Raw genomic sequence first — 17695 nt, 5'->3', positions numbered from 1 at the left:
TTTTGCAAGGATTTTTGTATGGATTGTTCGAAGATTTTGGACAAAAAGTCAAACTCATTCACTAACTCATTCACTCAAGAAAGCAAAAAAGGAATTGACACCACAAACAACAGCGAAAAAAGCAGCCGAGCTTGCTTGGATTTTTGTTTCCGCTTGTTTGATGTTTGATCGTCGCAATGTTACTTTTCACTCGCCGTTGCCAAAACCATCCCAGAACTCATCAGCCGTCTCGCCTTTGCGCCAGAAGCCCTTGCCAGGGAAGAGACGCAGCCCACGATCGAGAGACTGGAGGGTGGCAATGTCACTCGCATCCAACTTGACGTCCTTCGAGTTGAAGTTGGCTTGGATGCGCTCGGGGTTGGTCGACTTGGGAATCACCGAGCAGTTGTTGACGTATGCGCACCAGTTGATCATCACCTGAGCAGCCGACACGTTATGCTGGCACAAGAGCAAAAAGAAGCAACAGAAAATATGTGAATATCAAAGCATGTCACAACACACCAATTTCGGCTTACCTTGGCAGCAATCTGGCCAATGATAGGGTCATCCAGAGCACGCGGGGTCTGACCCGAGCCAAGGGTTGCATAGCCAGTCACATGGATGCCCTTGCCTTCGCAGTACCTGGGAAAGTGGAAATTGTTGTACGCGGAACGATGAGCGGAACCTGTTGTTGCCAACAATTCCTCCTCGCGCACGCCAAGACTTACGCGACAAGTTTGCGCTGCTGCAGGTAGGGAGAAATCTCCACTTGATTGACAACGGGAGCGACGCGAGCCGTGGTCAGCAGCTTGTCAATCTTGACGCTGGTAAAGTTGGACACTCCGATGGCCTTGACAAGCCCCTCGTCGTACAGTTGTTCCATTGCGCGCCAAGTCTATTTTGCAAAGCAATGCGAGGTGAGAGTTCTCGAGCGCCCCATCCTTCAAAGCAACAACACAAATCAAAACTACCTACATCGGCGAGCGGAATTGGGAGATCCAGCAGGTTGCCGTCAGCATCGCGAATGGCGCCACGTTGGAGCGCAACCGGCCAGTGCATGAGATACAAGTCGAGGTAGTCCAACTGCAAGTCCGCCAGCGTCTTGATCAGAGCGGGGCGAACGTCCTTGGGATCGTGTTCCGTGCTGCGCTCCAACCCAGTCAGCACAGCAGTCAATACGGTTTTCTTCTGGGATGGGCGCTTTTGACCTGCAATTTTCTACTTGTTTGCCTTGCTCTTTATTGTCTTACTTCCAGAGCTTGCTTGTGACAAAGACGTCTTTGCGAGCAATCTTGCCGGATTGGAAGAGCGGGGCGAACGCCGTGGCTCCGATTTCCGCCTCGTTTCCGTCTAAAACCACGCACAAAAAGAATTTCGTTCATAGCAGAGCCATTGATCAGAATCCATCAGACATGATGAGGTGTAACCGTGCCAACGTGGTGAAAACCAATGACCAGAACAATGACTCTCGCAGTGGGAACGACCACACAGCACACCAACAGCAACAACCGCAACAACAGCAACAACAGTTCAAACACAACAACTCACAGAACGCAGCGCAGTCAATGTGGCGGTAGCCTGCCTCGAGCGCGCGCTTGACTGCTTCGCCTGCCTCGCCCGGCGATGCGCGCTGTGTTTGACCCGTTACACAACCAGTGAGACATGCAGTACAACATTCAACAAACACCTGCTCCCATTCTCGTATTGCTTGTAGTTGTTGCAAATAGAGACGAGAGAGGGCTGCTGCTTATTTGTTACCCAGGTGCCAAAGCCGATTGCTGGGATTGTCGCTCCGGTGCTCAGAATGAACTGTTTCACAGCAGACATTTGTCAAATCAAAAAAAAAAAAACGAGGACTGAATGAATGTCAGTTCTTATTTTGTTTGAAAGCAACAACAAAACTCAGAGTGATGAACATTGACGAGTTGGCGCAGCTCGCTCAGCGCGCGTTGAACTGGTGCAGACTGTAAGTTTGATACCTGATTTGCGTTGAATTAGTCAGAATGTGGTAACTCCAAGTCATTTTTTAATCAAATTGAACTCTTACTAAACCTTCACTGCTTTTCTGTCTGCTTTGATGCCTGCAGGTACGTCCACGGCTGGTCCAATCTCACGCCCGAGCAGTTCGAGTTCTCTCCCATCAAGTAATACACACCATACTATGGAATCGCAGCGGTGATGCTGCCAATGGCTATTTTACTTTGACTGATGCGAGCAAATGGCGTCGATACCCTGGCTGTCTCGCTCGCGCTACTCTGCGCTCTGTGGTTGCTGTGATGGTCGCACACATACTGACATGTGCTTGGAACTTGTTGCAACACAGAGGCGGATTGTCAAACCAGCTGTATCGCTGCGTCAATCGCAACCGAGTGGGAGTGCCTGCGACAGCGTCAGCCTCCGACGACCAGGAGGTTCCGTCCTGCGTCCTGCTGCGGCTGTATGGCGGTGGTAAGGCAAATTCGAAAGGATGGTTGAGTGGCGGGGATGATTGAACGGCGGGACGAACGCGATTGTGATTGGTTCCACACTGAAATGTTGGTACCTGTACTGTACTCGGTTCAACAGACAGTGCATTCGTCTCCCGAGAACATGACAACATTATCTTTGCCATTCTGGCTGAGCGGCGAGTAGGGCCCGAGCTCCACGGCATCTTCACGGAAGGCCGCATCGAAGGTACGCCAAAATCCTGACACGCTCGGCTGTTTTCTCTACTACGTTCTGCACCACTCAAGTACAAACCAACGCTCTTGAACTACCCGACTTCCAAACGCTAGAATTCATCGAGTCACGAACGCTGCAGCGGAAAGACCTCGCGATTGCCGACCTGTCGCGCAACATTGCTCGTCGACTCGCCGCGTTTCATTCGTTCCCTCTCCCGCTGTCGAAGCAGCCGTGCCTGTTTGTCTACATTGAGCGGTGGCAAGCCATGGCGGCCGAGGTGTTGAGAGTGTCGATGGCAGAGGCTCAACCAGCACTGGCCAGCTCGCAGCTGGCCGTTCCACCGGCGCAGCCGTCCCGATCGCGCAGCAATTCCGACCTCAACGACGGTCTAGCACGCATTCGTTCGACTCACTCTGGTACAAATATTCCCGATCGCGTCGGTCGCACCGCCACGCGCGAGTCTCCCATCAACGTGACGCGCCCTCTGTCCGCCAACGATCTGAAGCTCTTGTTGGATTTGACCACGACCGATTTTGGCACTGCAGAGGCTCAGTGGCTCAAGGCGTTTTTGCTTCGGGTTCCGTCTCCTGTTGTATTTTGCCACAACGACCTTCAGGTAGGTCCGCTGTTATTCGCTTTGTTCGGAGCGTGTTTCGTAGTGCAGCCCTGAAGATGTTGCACTTTGGGCAGTTGCGCGCCAAATACTCAAGTGCTGAACCCCCCCCCCAATCCTCCCCTTCTGCTTGTTTTCCATCTCGCAATTTTCGTTCCGCCATCACACACAGGAGGGAAACATTCTCGAACCAAGCTCTGCTCGCGACACAAGCTTCCGCCGCCGGCCACTGCGATTCATCGACTACGAGTACGGCGCGTACAACTACCGCGCCTTTGACATTGCCAACCATTTTTGCGAATGGAGCATTGACTATAACGTGGACGCGGCGCCGTACTTTTCCATCACTGGGAAGGACTTTCCAACGCGTGCGCAGCAAGAGATTTTCATCCAAAGCTATCTCAGTGCGTGGGAATGCGTCGACGATCGCGTCGCAGCCTCCTTGTTTGAAGGCGATGACGATGACAGCGATCGACCAACAGCGACTGCAACAACAACAACAGCCGCCGCGTCTGCCGCTCCCCAGGTCCGACGCGCAGCATCCATTCGCACCTCTCCAATCACGCCGGACGAGGTTGCTCGCGTGGTCCGTGAGGTCAACGCCTACGTCTTGGCGTCGCATTTCATGTGGTCGGTGTGGTCGATTGTTCAGGCCGCGACCTCCGACATTGCCTTTGGCTATGTCGAGTACGCCGTGCAGCGTCTTGAGGTGTATTTTGCGCTCAAAGCGCAGCTCCTTGCGTCTGGGGAGTATTCCGACGACCAGTCGCACTGAGGCGTTTTTGCTCCCTTTCGGGGTGTCCGCGCTTTTCGTTCTCCGGTTTTCAGGGTTTTCAGTTGTTGCTCTGTTTTGTGTTGTCTTTCTCGGCGTGTGTGTGTGTTCGTACTCCAATTCACTTGGCCGTCTCTTATTCACCATCGTCCTCTTTGCTTTTTCGCACATGGTGTGATTGCGCTTTCCTAACAACGACAATTTCGCCGTTTTTGACACTTTTTTTTTCTTTTTTTCTTTTTTTTTTTCTTTTTTTTTTTGTCTCTTCCGCCCTCAGCAACGCAGCTTCGTTTCCTAGTCGTTTTCTTCCATTATTTTTTCCCCGTGTTCATCATCATCTCTCTCACTTTGCTCTGATAAAGCGAGGCTCCCCCTGCTCGCTTCCCCTCTCTCTCTTCAAACAGCTTCCCTTCGGTGTTTTTGACTCTATTCGCCCTTTCAGATCCTCAATGATTTTTCGCTGATTTTTTCTCCTTCTCCTTTTTTCCTTTTTCTCATTCCATCGTTGGATTGGCATTGTGTTCCTCCTTTTTTCAATACTCTGCTCTTCTGCTTTTTTTCGTTGCTGACACACGCATATTTTGTTTCGTTGAATGGTAAAAGCGTCGATAGCAAAGAAGGCGGGACAAAAAAGCAGAGAGCAAAGAATGCGTGCAACAGTCTTTTTTTTTTTTTTCTTTTTTTTTTCTCCATTTCATTTTCCGCTCACTTCATTTCATTGCACACACACACACGCACGCACACGCACACACAATGGCCAACGACTCGCCGCCAAAGCCACGGTCGCCGGACGTGGACTCGCCAGCGCCGCAGATCATCATGCCTGGGATGAAGAGCAGTGCCGAGAGTGCCAGCTTGAGCAACCTCACATCGCAACCGACGTCGCCGAGCGGCCCCCTGTCGTACAGCAATCTGACCCAGGGGTCGACACGCGGCACTCCGCGGGGCTGGTTTGACGTCCAGTCCTCTGTCATTGAGAAGATGCTCGCACAAGAGCTCGACCGCTTCAAGGTGTGTGGTGGAAAACCCAGCGACAGCAGGAGGACCAGAAGCAGCGTGAATGAGAGAGCGAGAGAGCGAAAAAGCGAGAGAGCGAGTGATGGAACAGTGTCAAGCAAGCCCCCTTTGCTCTGTCATCATCAGCGACTTTGATCGCTGGCTTCAGAAGCGAGAGTGAGAGTGAGAGAGTGAGAGTGAGAGAGTGAGCGAGGTTTGCATTGTACATTTTTTTTTTTCATTTCCAAGGCGTGAGTGTTGATCACGCAGCTGCTGACGCATTGTCCGAGCAGACCAAGCCCATCCCATCACCCTTCACGATGGTGGTGGCTGGACTTTACTATGATAATACCACGCATCGAGCGCGCGACGGAAGAGGGGGGGGAGATTGGCTGATCGTCATTGACTGAGACGCAAGAATGCCAGTGCTCAAACAGCTCAAACAGCTCAAACCGCATCGATCTCCAACCCCTCCATTCCCTCTCTAGTGTGCGACATGAACCACTCACGCTGGGTCTCAAGCTCACAGGAAAACAAAGCAGAATAAGGATAGAGCAGGAGGAGTCAGTCGGGAAGTTGTGCCTGCAGCCATCTTTGGAACTGAAACCGCATCCATCTCCGCATTCTCCACCCATCTCTGTCTCTCTGCCTCTCTCTGCCTCTATCGCTTGTGCCAACCATGAGAAACTCACTCTGATGCCGTCCTCTTCCTCTTTCCTCTTGGCAGACAATGGAGCGCACTCGCGCAAACAACAAGGGCGCTGTATCAGAAAAGGTGTGTTTGACATTGTTGTTTTTGCTTGTTTGGTCTAAATTCCAAGCAAACAAGCCCCCTTTGTGATTGTGTTGCAAATGAACGGTGAAAAGAAGCCTATTTTGGCGCAGCAAAGGGGGTGGTGGTGGTGTCAAATTTGTTGAGTCGCCGACTTGTTTGTCGTTTTTTGTTTTTGTGGTAAAGTGCTCGCTCACCGTTCGCTTGCTTCCTTCACATCATCAATCACGCAGAGGATTGAGGCCCAAAAGCAAGTCGTCATCTCACTCCAAACACAGTACGCACAGCTGCGCGAGCAGTTTGACAAGCGACGCACTTCCGTGTTCCGATACGCCGAAGACCAGCAGGACGCGCTGCAACAGGCAATCGCCACCGGCAACATCTCGCTCCTCGGCGCAGGCGGCTCCATGACGCTGGGGCGCCGTTCCAACGTTCGCCGAAGTCAGCTGCCGTCCTCCTTTTACGAAGCAGATGCCAGTGATGCGGCGATGACAACGGGCCGGACTGCCTCCGCGAACGACTTGAGCAGCAAGTCCCAACCAATGACTCGCGTTTCAACGGCCGCAGTACTGATGACGTCGAGCAGCGAGGAGCTTCGCGGCAAGCGAGCCAGCCTCAATCCCCAGCCAGCACGTGTAGCATCGGCGGCGAGCACCAACCGACTCGACGATTCTGACGATGACGGGTCGGATTCGGATGTGCAAGCGCGGCCCGCCGTGCCACGAACGTCCGAGTTGGACGTCCAATACGACGTTGCCGACCCGAACGTTCTGGAAGAGTCTCTGTACGGTGGCCAAATTGGACGGCAGTCACTGGACTTGTCCATCGAAAAGGACTATGACAGCTTTGAGAGCGAGATTGTCTTTGACAAAGCCAACAAGTCAGTCGTTGTTGCGGGCACGCTCGACGGTTTGCTGGCACATTTGGTGCCTACGCCTGACTCGCGGCCTGACGCCACCTACACGATGGGCTTTTTATTTGCCTACCGTATTTTCATTTCGCCTGTTGTAAGTTTCGGAATCAAAAAGAGAAAAACAGAAAAACAAACAAGCAGGGTCCAGGCTCCAGTCGTGTTGTCTGCGGAATGCATTTACTTGTTGCTTGATGGTTGTGCTTTGCACTCACGACGTTTTGCCCCATGTTTTTTTCTTTCTTTCTGTTGTCTGTTCGTTGTGCGTGTGCTCGCAGCAACTGCTGGACAAAATTTCGGAACACTACATGGCCTTGCTGGACGCCGTGTTGGAGTCTAGTTACATGGACGGCGCGGTGCGCACGACACGCATCATGCTGCTGCGCTATTTGATGCTCTTCCGAATTTGGGTGCAGCAGTTTGGGCGAGATTTCCGTGATCCCGAAGTCGCAAACAAGATGAAAAAGCTGATTGATGCGACAGAGATGCTGCACACTGCGCACACGACGCCATTCAACCAACTCATCAACGGCATCAACAAGATTAACGGCTATTTGCGTTCCAATTCATCATCGGCGATGGTTATCCCACAGGAGGTCTTGGCACTAGCGCAATCCGACGGAGCCACGTCGTCGGTGACTCGCAATGGAACAAACCACAGCTCACCCGTGCTTTCTCGCAGCAATACGTCTGGTGAAAGTTCGCCCGACTTCCAGGTGGATCACACCCGGTCGCCCAGCTTCTCTTCTCGTAATATTCTCATCAGCCAGCTCAAGCGCGCCTCTGCCACCGGCAATACTCCACCCGGCACACCGCCGCTAGGCCGCGACCGAAGCGGCCTCCTTCCTGCATCGCGCAAATCCAGCGGTGCCTTCCCCACCCCGCCACCGACAGCCGCTGGCTCGTCTCCTGCACCGCCTCTTGTTGATCAGCCCATTTTCACCAAAGAAGAGGCTGCCACGGTCAAGGACCTTGTGACTGAGCTGCGACATCAACTGAACGAGCGGGTAAGTGAAGGAGTGGGGGGAGCTGCTTCACGATGGTTGGGGTGGCGGCGCATCTCGCAAACTCTCACTCACTCATACTATTCCAACCTGCTTGCGTAGATTCCTCAATTGGCCAGTCGCGATGCCAGCCAACTGGCTGAAAAGATGTACTCGGGAGCCACCGCACCACAACTCATCCAAGGTCGCCGCGGCAGCATGCCAAATCTCGCGCTGCTCACCAAGGCAGATACCTCGTTTGCCAACCACAACATTTTGAACATTTCGAAAAGTCTTGACAAGATTGCCGCAAATCTCGTGTGGCGCGACTACCATGTAAGCACTTGTTTTGTGTTTGTTTGTTTCTTGTTTTTTTGTTTTGTTTGTTGCTTTTGTGGTGCTGGCTTGGTCAGTTGAGACTGACTTGTGAACGGGATGCAGCTTTTTGCCGCCGTGCAGCCGGAAGAGTTTGTGATGCATCTGCAACACCACACAGTGACTACCCAGGACGAGTTGAGCACCCTCAATCTGAATGCATACGTGACGTGGTTTAATACGCTGTCGTACTGGGTTGCGACCCAGGCATGTCTCGGACAGGTGAGTGCATGCATGCCTTTTGTTGAACCTGCTACGTTGAGGCAGCGTTGAGGGTTGAGGGGGGGGTTGTCCAACAAAGACTGATGATATTTTGTCATGATAGAACGCCGTGGAGCGTTGCAAGGCGATTGAAAAGTTCATCAAGATTGCCCGCCAGTGCCTCAAGTACAATAGCTTTAACTGCTTGATGGCTATTCTGTCGGGGTTGAACAACTCGTCCGTGCAGCGACTCAAGAATTCATGGGCAATCGTCCGCTCCAAGCGCCGAAGCGAGTTCCTCGCGCTCGAGGAGCTCATGCGCCCCGGCTCAAACTTTGCCCAGTATCGCGAGCTGTTTGACCGCCAGCTGCGCCGCAATCTCGAGAAGGCGTCGCTGGCGCAGAAGCAGGCACAAAAGGCTGGCGCGCGCAGGTCTGTCACACCCTCAACACCAACACCCGCGAACGGTCTCGCGAACGAAGAGGCCTCGATGAAGCTGATTGATGGCGGCGCCGACGCTGGCAGTGGCCACTCGAACGACTTTTTCGTGCCCTTCTTCACGCTGGCCATCAAGGATCTCTATGTGCTGAACGATGCCAACCCGAACGTGCTGAGCAACGGCCTCATCAATTTCCACAAACTGAGCACGATTGCCGAGCGCATTACGCACATCATCTCCTTCCGCCGAGCACCTCCTGCCATCCAAGCCGGTAAGAATAGGAAGTGGTTTGATGTTTCCAAAAGTTGCGGTTGGTGGATGAGCACTAACACGCTGGTCGGTCACAGATTTTGCCAAAATGCAGCCGTATGTGTCTGCTCTGCAGTTCATGCAAGACGATGCACTGTACGCGCTAAGTCTGCAACGAGAGCCTCGCACTTCGCTGAGCTCATTTTCAAACTCGGCGGATCTCAAGAAAAAGTCCTTCACTCAGAGCGAGCCCAGCCTCGACAAGATTGGCAAACGATAAAGCATTGTTTGTCAGCGTCTGTTGTGACTGTACTTTTGGTATTCGTGTGGAGTGCAGACAGTGACAGTGGTTGTCTCGTCTGCTCTTGGCGTTTTTTTTTGTTTTTTTGGTTGTCGTCCTTCTGTGCGACGATTGTTTCAATACATTGCTATTTCCCCCATCTCGACTGGCGTTTCTGGGGGGTTTATGTTGCCAATAATGAGTGTATTTTGTGTGTCAGTAGCCCTTGTTCCCTCGAATTCGATTCCGCATATCGATCTGGAATGGGAAGTCGGAGCAATCCGACGAGAATCAAAAAAACAGTCAGTCAAAACCGACCCCCTTCCCTCTGCCCAACGCAAGCCGAACCACACGATGGTAGTAGCGTCGACTCTCTCTGTCTCCTTTGAATCGCACCGACTTTGGATGTCTGATGACCTAGCGGCAACCTTACCATTCCACGCTTGCAGTCAAAGAGCAGTTGCTGGAGCTGTCTGCAGTAGTCTGGGACGCGATCTTGGTTCTCCTTACTATTGGTGTTGCAACGTGTGTTGTTGATGTTTTGTTTAGCATGAACCAGCCAAACGTGGCGGAAGAGGGGGGGGGCAGAAAGGGGAGAAAGAGTGAGTAAAGCAGTGTTCATAGGTTCGGCACTGTCACTCGCTCGCTCGCCCGCCCTGTCTGTCTGCTTGTCTGTCGCGATTGGCAAAGTGATTGAAAACAAGCCGTCTTACGCAAGGCATTCGCGGAATGAGCGCTTGTCTTCTTGGATGCACGGCGATGACAGCACGCAGTCAATGAAATCCTGCCTCGTTCCAGAGCACGACGACGACATGTCAACGAAAGACTAAGCCGCAGGTAAGGTGTATGTATGCAGATGCAGATGGATGATCAGAGACATAGATTCAAAAGCGGTGTGAAATACACGCTCAATAGCGGGAAGGTTGTCAAATGCTCGTTCAGCAATCGGCGTTGGAGGGGTAATTCGGATCCGAAAGGCTCAGACAACCTGACTTTCGTATCCATACCTTTGGCTTTCAACTTTTGCTTCATTCTTCAAGCTCTCCAAGTCCTGGATTTGACCTTCTTTTGAGTCATTCTTCCTATTTTCATCTCCCGGTCATGACACACAAGCTGGGCCTGCTCGTCCTGCTCTTGTCGCTGGCGTGCGCCGTTGCACCCGCCGCTGCGCTCGTCTACGAAGCGTGGGCCGTCGACCCCGTCTCCGTCGAGAACCTTGCCTTCATTGTGTCCGACCAGAAGCCCCTCGCGCCCGGCGGCGTGAGCGTCGACTCTCCCGTCGCCGTCATCAATGTCACGAGCTTTGAGGGCGGCTCCAACCAGACCAAGTGCACGGGTGCCCAGCTCAGCACTGGCATCACTGTGGCCATGAAGCGTAGGTCGTAGTGGTCTCCCGAGAGAGTGGATGCCACAGCAGTGTGGTCGAAATTGGCGGAATGGATGAACGTCGGAGTTACCAAAGTCACGCCACAGTTGGGCCAGCACTTGAGCACCACACAGACGCGTTCGATCAGAACACCGCTGCGTAGAGTTGCGTACAGCACTGCTCAGAGACATGGGGTGGTAGGGGTGTCGATGGACGCGTGGCGGGCCGGATCTGAGAGATTCAGTGTTTGAAACATTGCTTTCAACACTCAGCAATCCCGACACAAACCAAGCCAGCCATGATATCGGATCAATGAAACACAGTGCTACAACAAAAACGGCGACGAACATGTCTTGTGAATTTTGCACCCGAATCGCATTTGCTTGTTCACTACTAACGTCTCGCTCGAATTTTGCAATTGAAATTTTGGTCTCACTACACGCTCTCGTCAGCTACCGCGACTGCGTTCTCGCCATTGCTGCGCATTCAAAGCCACGATGATTCTGGATTCCATACCCTGAGCGTTGGCCTGCTCGGCATTAACATTCCGCTGAACTTTTCGCTTCAGCAGTTGTCACCTTCTGCGCCAGCCATCTTCTACCCTGGCCAGACGTACAATGTCAATCTGAGCTTTGAGTGAGTTTGCGCGTTACTTTCAGTTGCGGATTCAGTCCTGTCGGCCGGTGCCCGTCTGTCCGATATGATTTGATCTTTGGGTGCTGGTGACTAACGTGATGTTCATGTCCACTCTCAACTCAGAAACACCCCGATCGACACCCCTGTTGGCGTCAAGCCCGTGTGTGTCAACCTCAACGAGCACCAGATTGTGGCCAAAGTCACATCGCTCCAAGTCGGCTGGCTGTACTTTGACATGGTGCAGACACTCAACACGCCCTTCTATCTGAACGTGATTCAGCCTGGCGCGACCGAGGCGCAGGATGTGGTGGTTGCTTCGATCAAAATCTGCATGGTTGCCAACCAGTGCTCTTGAAGTGTGTTGAAGCGCGTTGGCGTGATTATTAAAGCAGCAGCTCTTTCTTCTGTGAAATTGTTTCACAAACAATCCACCAAGGGCCAGAGAGGGCCAGGGAAAGAAGTAAAGTGAGCGCAAGGCTGCGAGCTCGCGAGGATTTGCATGTCGCCCGGAATTTGCGGTTGAACGAGCCGGTGCAACAGTAGGAGCAAGACCGAATGTCCATCCCCCCGGCTTTCAAAGCGGAAGAAACGCAGGCCCCCGCAGAGGAGTTCGCGGCGTTCTCACGCGTCACATCTGCCGCGATTTCCGACCTTGTTGGCGACACGCAAAAAGGATGTCGAGGCACTTCACTCAACTACAGCGGCCAGATCGATAGCCTAGATGCAGTAATCTATGACTGGGTCGAGCAGTTGTCCAAGAGACAAGATACGAACTGACGCGTATATTATGTGTGAATGCGTGTGCGTGTGTGTGTGTGTGCATGAGAAAAAGTTCTACACAATGATCTAATCCCTGTTTGCTTGAGCCTGACATGAGTGGAATGGAGAGCAACTGAACTGGACGCCGCATGAAGTTTTACCCATCCTCTCTCCTCGTTTGACTGAGGATACATGTCAGGTGAGAATGACTTGCGCGATCTGACTTGATGCGCATCCGTGTAGCTTGAGTCTGGCACCACGGATGCGGAAACATTTGGGTTTGCTTTGTTCAAAGTTCGCGACGGTTGATCGCAGAGTAGGCAGACACACAGAGACTTGCACACTGTCCTGTTGCTTGCAAACGATCAACACTGTTTCTTGCACCTCGGTGGGCAGTTGTTGGACAGGGCGATAGGGTGGTGCGTCGCTTTTCGAAATCATGAGAACCAATTGGACGCACCAATTCTCAGCGTGATCTGTCGCGTGCCGCTCCCTCGTTTCGCACGTCGGCTTGTCTCATCGCCTCTTCCATGCCGCTGTTCGCTGCAGCGCTTGTCGTGATGACTTGATGCAATCATTAACTTCTGTTCTGCTATTTTGTTTTTGTTTCTTCTTTCCCACTTCTTGGTTTGTTGTGGCTTCACTTTTCCTTTTTCTTTCCGTTTGTTTTTGTTTTATTGGTGAGTACTTAAATTTTAATTTGGATTGTTTTGCCACCACACCAGCGTCCACGCTCTATTTCTGCCATGCAGTGATTCATCAAGCAACCTGTGTCCTTATGCTTTTTTTTGTATTAAGTTTATTGGGAGGAGAGAGTGGAAAAGCATCAAAATGCTCAAAAACCACGGAGAAAGGAGCGGGAGCATGGACATGGGTGTAAGGAGCTTGGAGACACAAAATTGGCAGAGAGCCATGTCTGGTCATATGACATAGCATTAGCGAGCCTGTATGCTCGTGCACTACAGGCCTTGGGAAATTTATATCCATTGAAGAAGGGCGGGAGGAGACAGGGAAGCGACGATGTCGGTTTGTGGTTAGTTCGGTTCTCCAGCGGTTTCAAAGTTGGTTCCGCGAACGGCTGACGCGCCGAGGCGCGTCTAGAAATGCCTGTGGGTCGCAACTAGCAACCTGAAATAGCCAAACCAACAACATGACATAGCGAGTGTGTCGCGGCGGGGAGGGGATCAGTGTGAAGCATAAAGCTTCGTCCGAAAGTCAATTCGAGTTGCGGTTCCAGTGATTCGCGAGGGTTCCATGAAGCGGACAAACGCAACTGCGTGTCCAGAAGGTGCTTGTGGGACGCGCAGCATGAACCAAGCTGTAACAGACAACAGCAAATGACTCGTCATCGAAATGACGCGGAGAGGAGGGGGGGGGGAGAAATGTTGGTGAAGAGGGCTGGAAGGTATTACCAGGAGTCGTCCCAAATTGCAATGCAATTTTTCAACCAACAAAAGAAGACTGTGTGTCCTTATGCTTATACCCACGTTTGGTCAAAGTGGAGACAAGCGAACCTGGATGGGGGGGGGGGAAGGGTTAGGGTGTAGCCATGCATTCGGGTGTAGCCATGCATTCGTGACATTGCGTTTGTTTTGACATTCAGATCAATTTCCATTTTCCCAGCACTGGTTACCACTTCCTGCAACCCACTACGCCCGATCCCCTTTATCAGAAAATTCATGATATTGACTGATCTCATGGATCGTCACCCTGGCGAAAGTGCACCGCGTGCTTGAGATTGGCACGATGCATTCCTTGGTGCAACTTTTGCCGAGTTTGTTGAATTCGCATGCGCGAATTTCTTGTCGTGATGAGTGGTGTTCGGGTTGTCTCACACCCAACCGTCAATGCTAATTCACAGTTCCGTTTTGCGATGGGGTTGGCTCTGCTCTGCGACGCAAATTTTGTGGGGCATTGCGGTTGAGGCCGGGCAAGGAAGCGAGGAGGGGGGGTAGATCAGTTTTTCGTGTCGGTTAAAGCTCCACCTTTGGTTCCGTCTCCGACCTGCCCTGATATTTTCCGCCTGGCTTCAACCTCAAAGCCAATCCAGCATGTCTACTTGCAAATATTCAAATTTGATTTATTTTTGCCGACCGTGCTTTGCCGGGAGGGGTGATGCACGCTTTGCTGGTTGGTTGCGAATTGGTGTCGGTTTTGATCTATTTTGGTTGGGTTGATTGTTTTGTTTGTTTTCTTTTATTGTTGTTGTTGTTGTTGTTGTTGTCGTTGTTTGGGGGTTTTCGCATGTTCTCACAATTGTGATCTACGCTTACTCGTGGTTGTTGGGATTTTACTTGCCAATCCGTTTGTTGTTTCGGTCAAAGAATGTCTTCAACATCTTTCAAATCAAAGTTCAACCTTGTCGCCTCAGCCTTGGCAGCGCTGGTCTTGCTTAGTCTTATGAGCGAGGTCAAGGCGGTGTGCCCATCAGGCTGTTCGTGCACCTCAGGCGAGACTTCCGTCAGCTGTACCAACGTCTTCCCATCAACCATGCCCAGCACCGTCAGAAAATGGTAAGAGGCTCTGCAACCCGCACACCCAACCTTAAAATGTAATCTAACATGGTTGAAAATTGGTTACAGCATTGTCCAAGACGCCCTGGACACGCAGTTCCCCAACGCTGCTGTCTTTAACAATTTGCCGGATCTCGTGCAGCTGTGCGTTTTTGCCATCATTTTCGTGTCGACTGTACCAAAGACCCAACTGACTCAATTTGTTCACGCTCGTGGCACAGCACTCTCAAGAACTTGACACGACTGAACGCGCTGCCCAACGCTTTCCTGGGTGGTTCGGACAACCTAAAGCTTCTGTCAGTACCCAAGCTTTGTATTGGTCGTGCAAATGTCCGTGACAACTCAACGTGAACGATCGTGCTTGCAGTGTCATCCAAGACGTTGGCTTTGCGCAACTGGGCGCTCTGGCTTTCAGTCATGCAGCAAGCTTGACTTCAGTGTAGGTGGCTTTCAGGATGAAGGAGGCTGGAACAAAGCGTTTGGTTTACGAAATTGTCGAATTTATCCCTATTGTGTGTTTGATCAGGACGCTGTCTTCCTCCCCGATGACCTCAATCGCAAGTGGGGCGTTCAGTGACCTTACCGCTTTGAATGAGTTGTAAGTTTGTCCAATCCAAGCTTTCAAGGCGAAAATCGATGCACTTGCGCTCATCATTGCGTAAAAACCAGGTATCTGTCCAGTCATTCCAAGCTCAATGCCCTCCCGGATTACATTTTCCAAGCCCAAACCAGTCTCAAAGTTCTGTACGAGATCGTCCGGTGTCTTGCGACGCGAGTTTGTCTACAGAAAGAGTTTCTCATCTTTGATCATTTGCGCTTATTTTTGTTGCACTTAGTGACCTCTCCATCACAAAACTGACCCAGCTCTCATCAAACACACTTGCCGGCCTATCATCTCTGAGAAACTTGTAAATTGTGGCGGATTCACGGCATTGCATTGGCTTGTTATGGTGGCAGCATAACTGATCGCCCCGCTTTTGCTTGCAGACAAATCGCCAAGACATCCATCTCCCAGGTTAACGATGGGGCCTTTCACCATCTCCACCAATCGCTTCAAACCTTGTATGTTCGCTTTGCCTTGTCGATGCTGAGCCTCTCCTGGCTTGTTTTTCTGATCGCCAGTTGACATTGCCACAGAAACTTTCACTCTCACCAAATGACTACCATTCCAGACGAGTTCAATACGTTGGCTGCCCTGCAATGGCTGTAAGACTGTCGCTAGGAGCAACTGCGCACTGAGCTTGGCGTATCCATCCATCCGTTCTTACTGGTCTTCATGCAGAGATCTGGGGTCGGGCAGGATCACATCGATTGTGAACTCGCCATTTTCTGTGATGGGCCAATTGCAGCACTTGTACGATGCCAGCTTGTCTTGCTTTGGTGCTGTCGTGTGATTATTCTCTCACATGCGTTTGTTGCTGTTTCCATGTGTGCGTGTGTGGGTGAATGTGGGTTCGCCATGAAGCGGCTTGTCGGGCTGTAACATCACCTCCGTGTCGGTGAATGCTTTCTATGGCTTGAGTTCTTTGACACTCCTGTAAGTTGGACACGGCAAGAGTTGAATGCGTTGCTGTTCTTGTCCTGTTACGTGCTCTGACACACAGGCCACGCTCTTTTTTTTTTCCCTCCTCGCCTCCTCCTTCTTGCAGCGATCTTAGTAACAACCCGATCAGCACCATCCCCAGTGGCATCTTTAACCACCTCCAGACACTGACCAACCTGTGAGTAGAGTCTTCTATTCCGTTGAGTCCGCTGCGATTGATACCAAATCCTCTCATTCCTCAATACTCTCGACATTTCCAGCGATCTTTCCTTCTGCCTGCTCACCACCGTCCCGACCAGCCTATTCAAACAACTAGATAACTTGGTTACACTGTACGTTGTGTTGTGTCTCTTTATCCATTGTGTGATCTTTTTTTGTTTGGTCTCAATTCGCAGTGTTTCGGGACGAATTTGTCCAGGGAAATGCGGTACAACGCTCTTGCCACGCTACCGCCCGGTACGTTTCAAGGTCTCCAGTTTCTTACCTCAACGAATCCTGTGAACTCTAACTTGTTCCAGACGACGGCCCCTCCGAGCACTTATGGTCCTCCCATCAATCCGACTGGTAAGCTGTCGCGCTCGCTTGATGGAAGAGTTCCAAACAAAGTATCACGCTTGCTGACCCTCATTGTGTTTCATATGCTCCCTATCCCAATTGTCCGCGGCGTTTTGGGTGTAGCTTGCCACTGGACATGCGCAACCTGCTATACCGGCGGATCGAGTGGTTGCTGCAGCGCAGGCTGCTTGACCTGCACGGCTACAAACGCTTGCGCCTCGTGCTACAGTGGGTATGTCCCCCTGAACGGAGTGTGTGTGCCCCCGGCTGCCTCTGTTGCCTCTGTTGCATCAGCTGCCTCCGCTTCCGCTACCTCCGCTGCTTCTATTGCCTCGGCTGCTTCTGCCGCCTCGGGTGCTTCTGTCGCCTCGCTTGCCTCTGTTGCCTCGGCTGCCTCTGTTGCCTCGGCGACTTCTGCTGCTTTCGCGGCGTCTACTGCCGCGGCTTCGATGGCTTCCATCGCTTCTGCTTCTGCTGCCTCCTCTGCGTCCGCAGCCATTGCTTCTGCCGCCTCTGCCGCGTCTGGTGCCACGGGAGCGCCTGCAAACGACAGTGGAAGCTCGAGCGCCCTTGCCGCCATTCTCGGAGGCGTTCTCGGTGGCCTGATTTTGCTGCTGCTCCTTGTTTTGCTGGCTCTTGCTCGTACCCGCCGTCGCAACCCCAAGCCAGCTCAGCCTCTTCCGATGCAGTCACTGAAAGGCAGTGCCGTCCCTGTTGTCTACAGCAATTCGCGTTTGCTCCCGGGGAACGAAACTGTGGATCCGGAATCGATGTACGCCTCGATCGGCGACACCAAGGCGGCCGAACCAATCTACGCTGACGAGCAGATCCACAACGCTCTAGCCGGCCCCGAGTATGGAAACATTGGTCAGCATACCAACGAGGCTTTCATTCCCAAATCTACCGCCTAATGCGTCAGTGTGTGTCGTTCAAACAGTGGTTGGTTGTGCTTTTCAAGATGGTAGTGTGAATTTTACATTCATCATCTTGTGTTTTGGTGTGCTTGTGTAGTTGGTTGGTTTGTTGCTGTGCTTTGTTGAGTTCTGTGTGCTTTGTTGATGGGAATATACAACCACGTTTGCATGCCCAGCAC

The 17695-nt window shown here is 52.0% G+C and overlaps 5 protein-coding genes across 5 annotated transcripts; 4 read left to right on the top strand and 1 right to left on the bottom strand.

Moving 5' to 3' along the window:
* On the bottom strand, positions 1 to 1829 carry CAOG_02058 (aldehyde reductase). Its single transcript, XM_004348758.2, has 7 exons — positions 1738 to 1829; positions 1528 to 1609; positions 1230 to 1329; positions 955 to 1123; positions 708 to 874; positions 516 to 621; positions 1 to 438 (listed from the first exon to the last, which is right to left on the bottom strand). Exons 1-7 carry the CDS (start codon positions 1804 to 1806, stop codon positions 187 to 189), a joined length of 945 nt encoding a protein of 314 aa, XP_004348808.1. The 5' UTR covers positions 1807 to 1829; the 3' UTR covers positions 1 to 186.
* A 37-nt stretch (positions 1830 to 1866) lies between these two features.
* On the top strand, positions 1867 to 4240 carry CAOG_02057 (choline kinase). Its single transcript, XM_004348757.2, has 6 exons — positions 1867 to 1945; positions 2067 to 2123; positions 2303 to 2427; positions 2545 to 2652; positions 2754 to 3256; positions 3426 to 4240. The coding sequence occupies exons 1-6, from the start codon at positions 1890 to 1892 to the stop codon at positions 4026 to 4028; spliced, it is 1452 nt and encodes a 483-aa protein (XP_004348807.1). The 5' UTR covers positions 1867 to 1889; the 3' UTR covers positions 4029 to 4240.
* Positions 4241 to 4685: 445 nt separating this feature from the next.
* On the top strand, positions 4686 to 9289 carry CAOG_02056 (RasGEF domain-containing protein). Its single transcript, XM_004348756.2, has 8 exons — positions 4686 to 5036; positions 5749 to 5796; positions 6027 to 6800; positions 6982 to 7710; positions 7810 to 8022; positions 8128 to 8283; positions 8387 to 8972; positions 9049 to 9289. The coding sequence occupies exons 1-8, from the start codon at positions 4779 to 4781 to the stop codon at positions 9228 to 9230; spliced, it is 2946 nt and encodes a 981-aa protein (XP_004348806.2). The 5' UTR covers positions 4686 to 4778; the 3' UTR covers positions 9231 to 9289.
* A 762-nt stretch (positions 9290 to 10051) lies between these two features.
* CAOG_02055 (hypothetical protein) lies at positions 10052 to 11674 on the top strand. The gene is made up of 4 exons (XM_004348755.2): positions 10052 to 10067; positions 10271 to 10605; positions 11049 to 11232; positions 11356 to 11674. Exons 2-4 carry the CDS (start codon positions 10332 to 10334, stop codon positions 11585 to 11587), a joined length of 690 nt encoding a protein of 229 aa, XP_004348805.1. The 5' UTR covers positions 10052 to 10067; positions 10271 to 10331; the 3' UTR covers positions 11588 to 11674.
* Positions 11675 to 12648: 974 nt separating this feature from the next.
* Positions 12649 to 17691, top strand: CAOG_02054 (hypothetical protein). Its single transcript, XM_004348754.2, has 16 exons — positions 12649 to 12671; positions 14316 to 14504; positions 14574 to 14648; positions 14726 to 14800; positions 14872 to 14943; positions 15031 to 15102; positions 15174 to 15248; positions 15341 to 15412; positions 15492 to 15566; positions 15642 to 15710; positions 15787 to 15858; positions 15970 to 16041; positions 16154 to 16225; positions 16308 to 16379; positions 16466 to 16611; positions 16726 to 17691. The coding sequence occupies exons 2-16, from the start codon at positions 14317 to 14319 to the stop codon at positions 17511 to 17513; spliced, it is 1995 nt and encodes a 664-aa protein (XP_004348804.1). The 5' UTR covers positions 12649 to 12671; position 14316; the 3' UTR covers positions 17514 to 17691.
* Positions 17692 to 17695: the final 4 nt, after the last annotated feature.

This window comes from Capsaspora owczarzaki (genome assembly GCF_000151315.2).
Source record: "Capsaspora owczarzaki ATCC 30864 unplaced genomic scaffold supercont2.3, whole genome shotgun sequence".
Lineage (NCBI taxonomy): Eukaryota > Filasterea > Ministeriida > Capsasporidae > Capsaspora > Capsaspora owczarzaki.
This window is presented reverse-complemented; position numbering and strand designations above follow the sequence as displayed.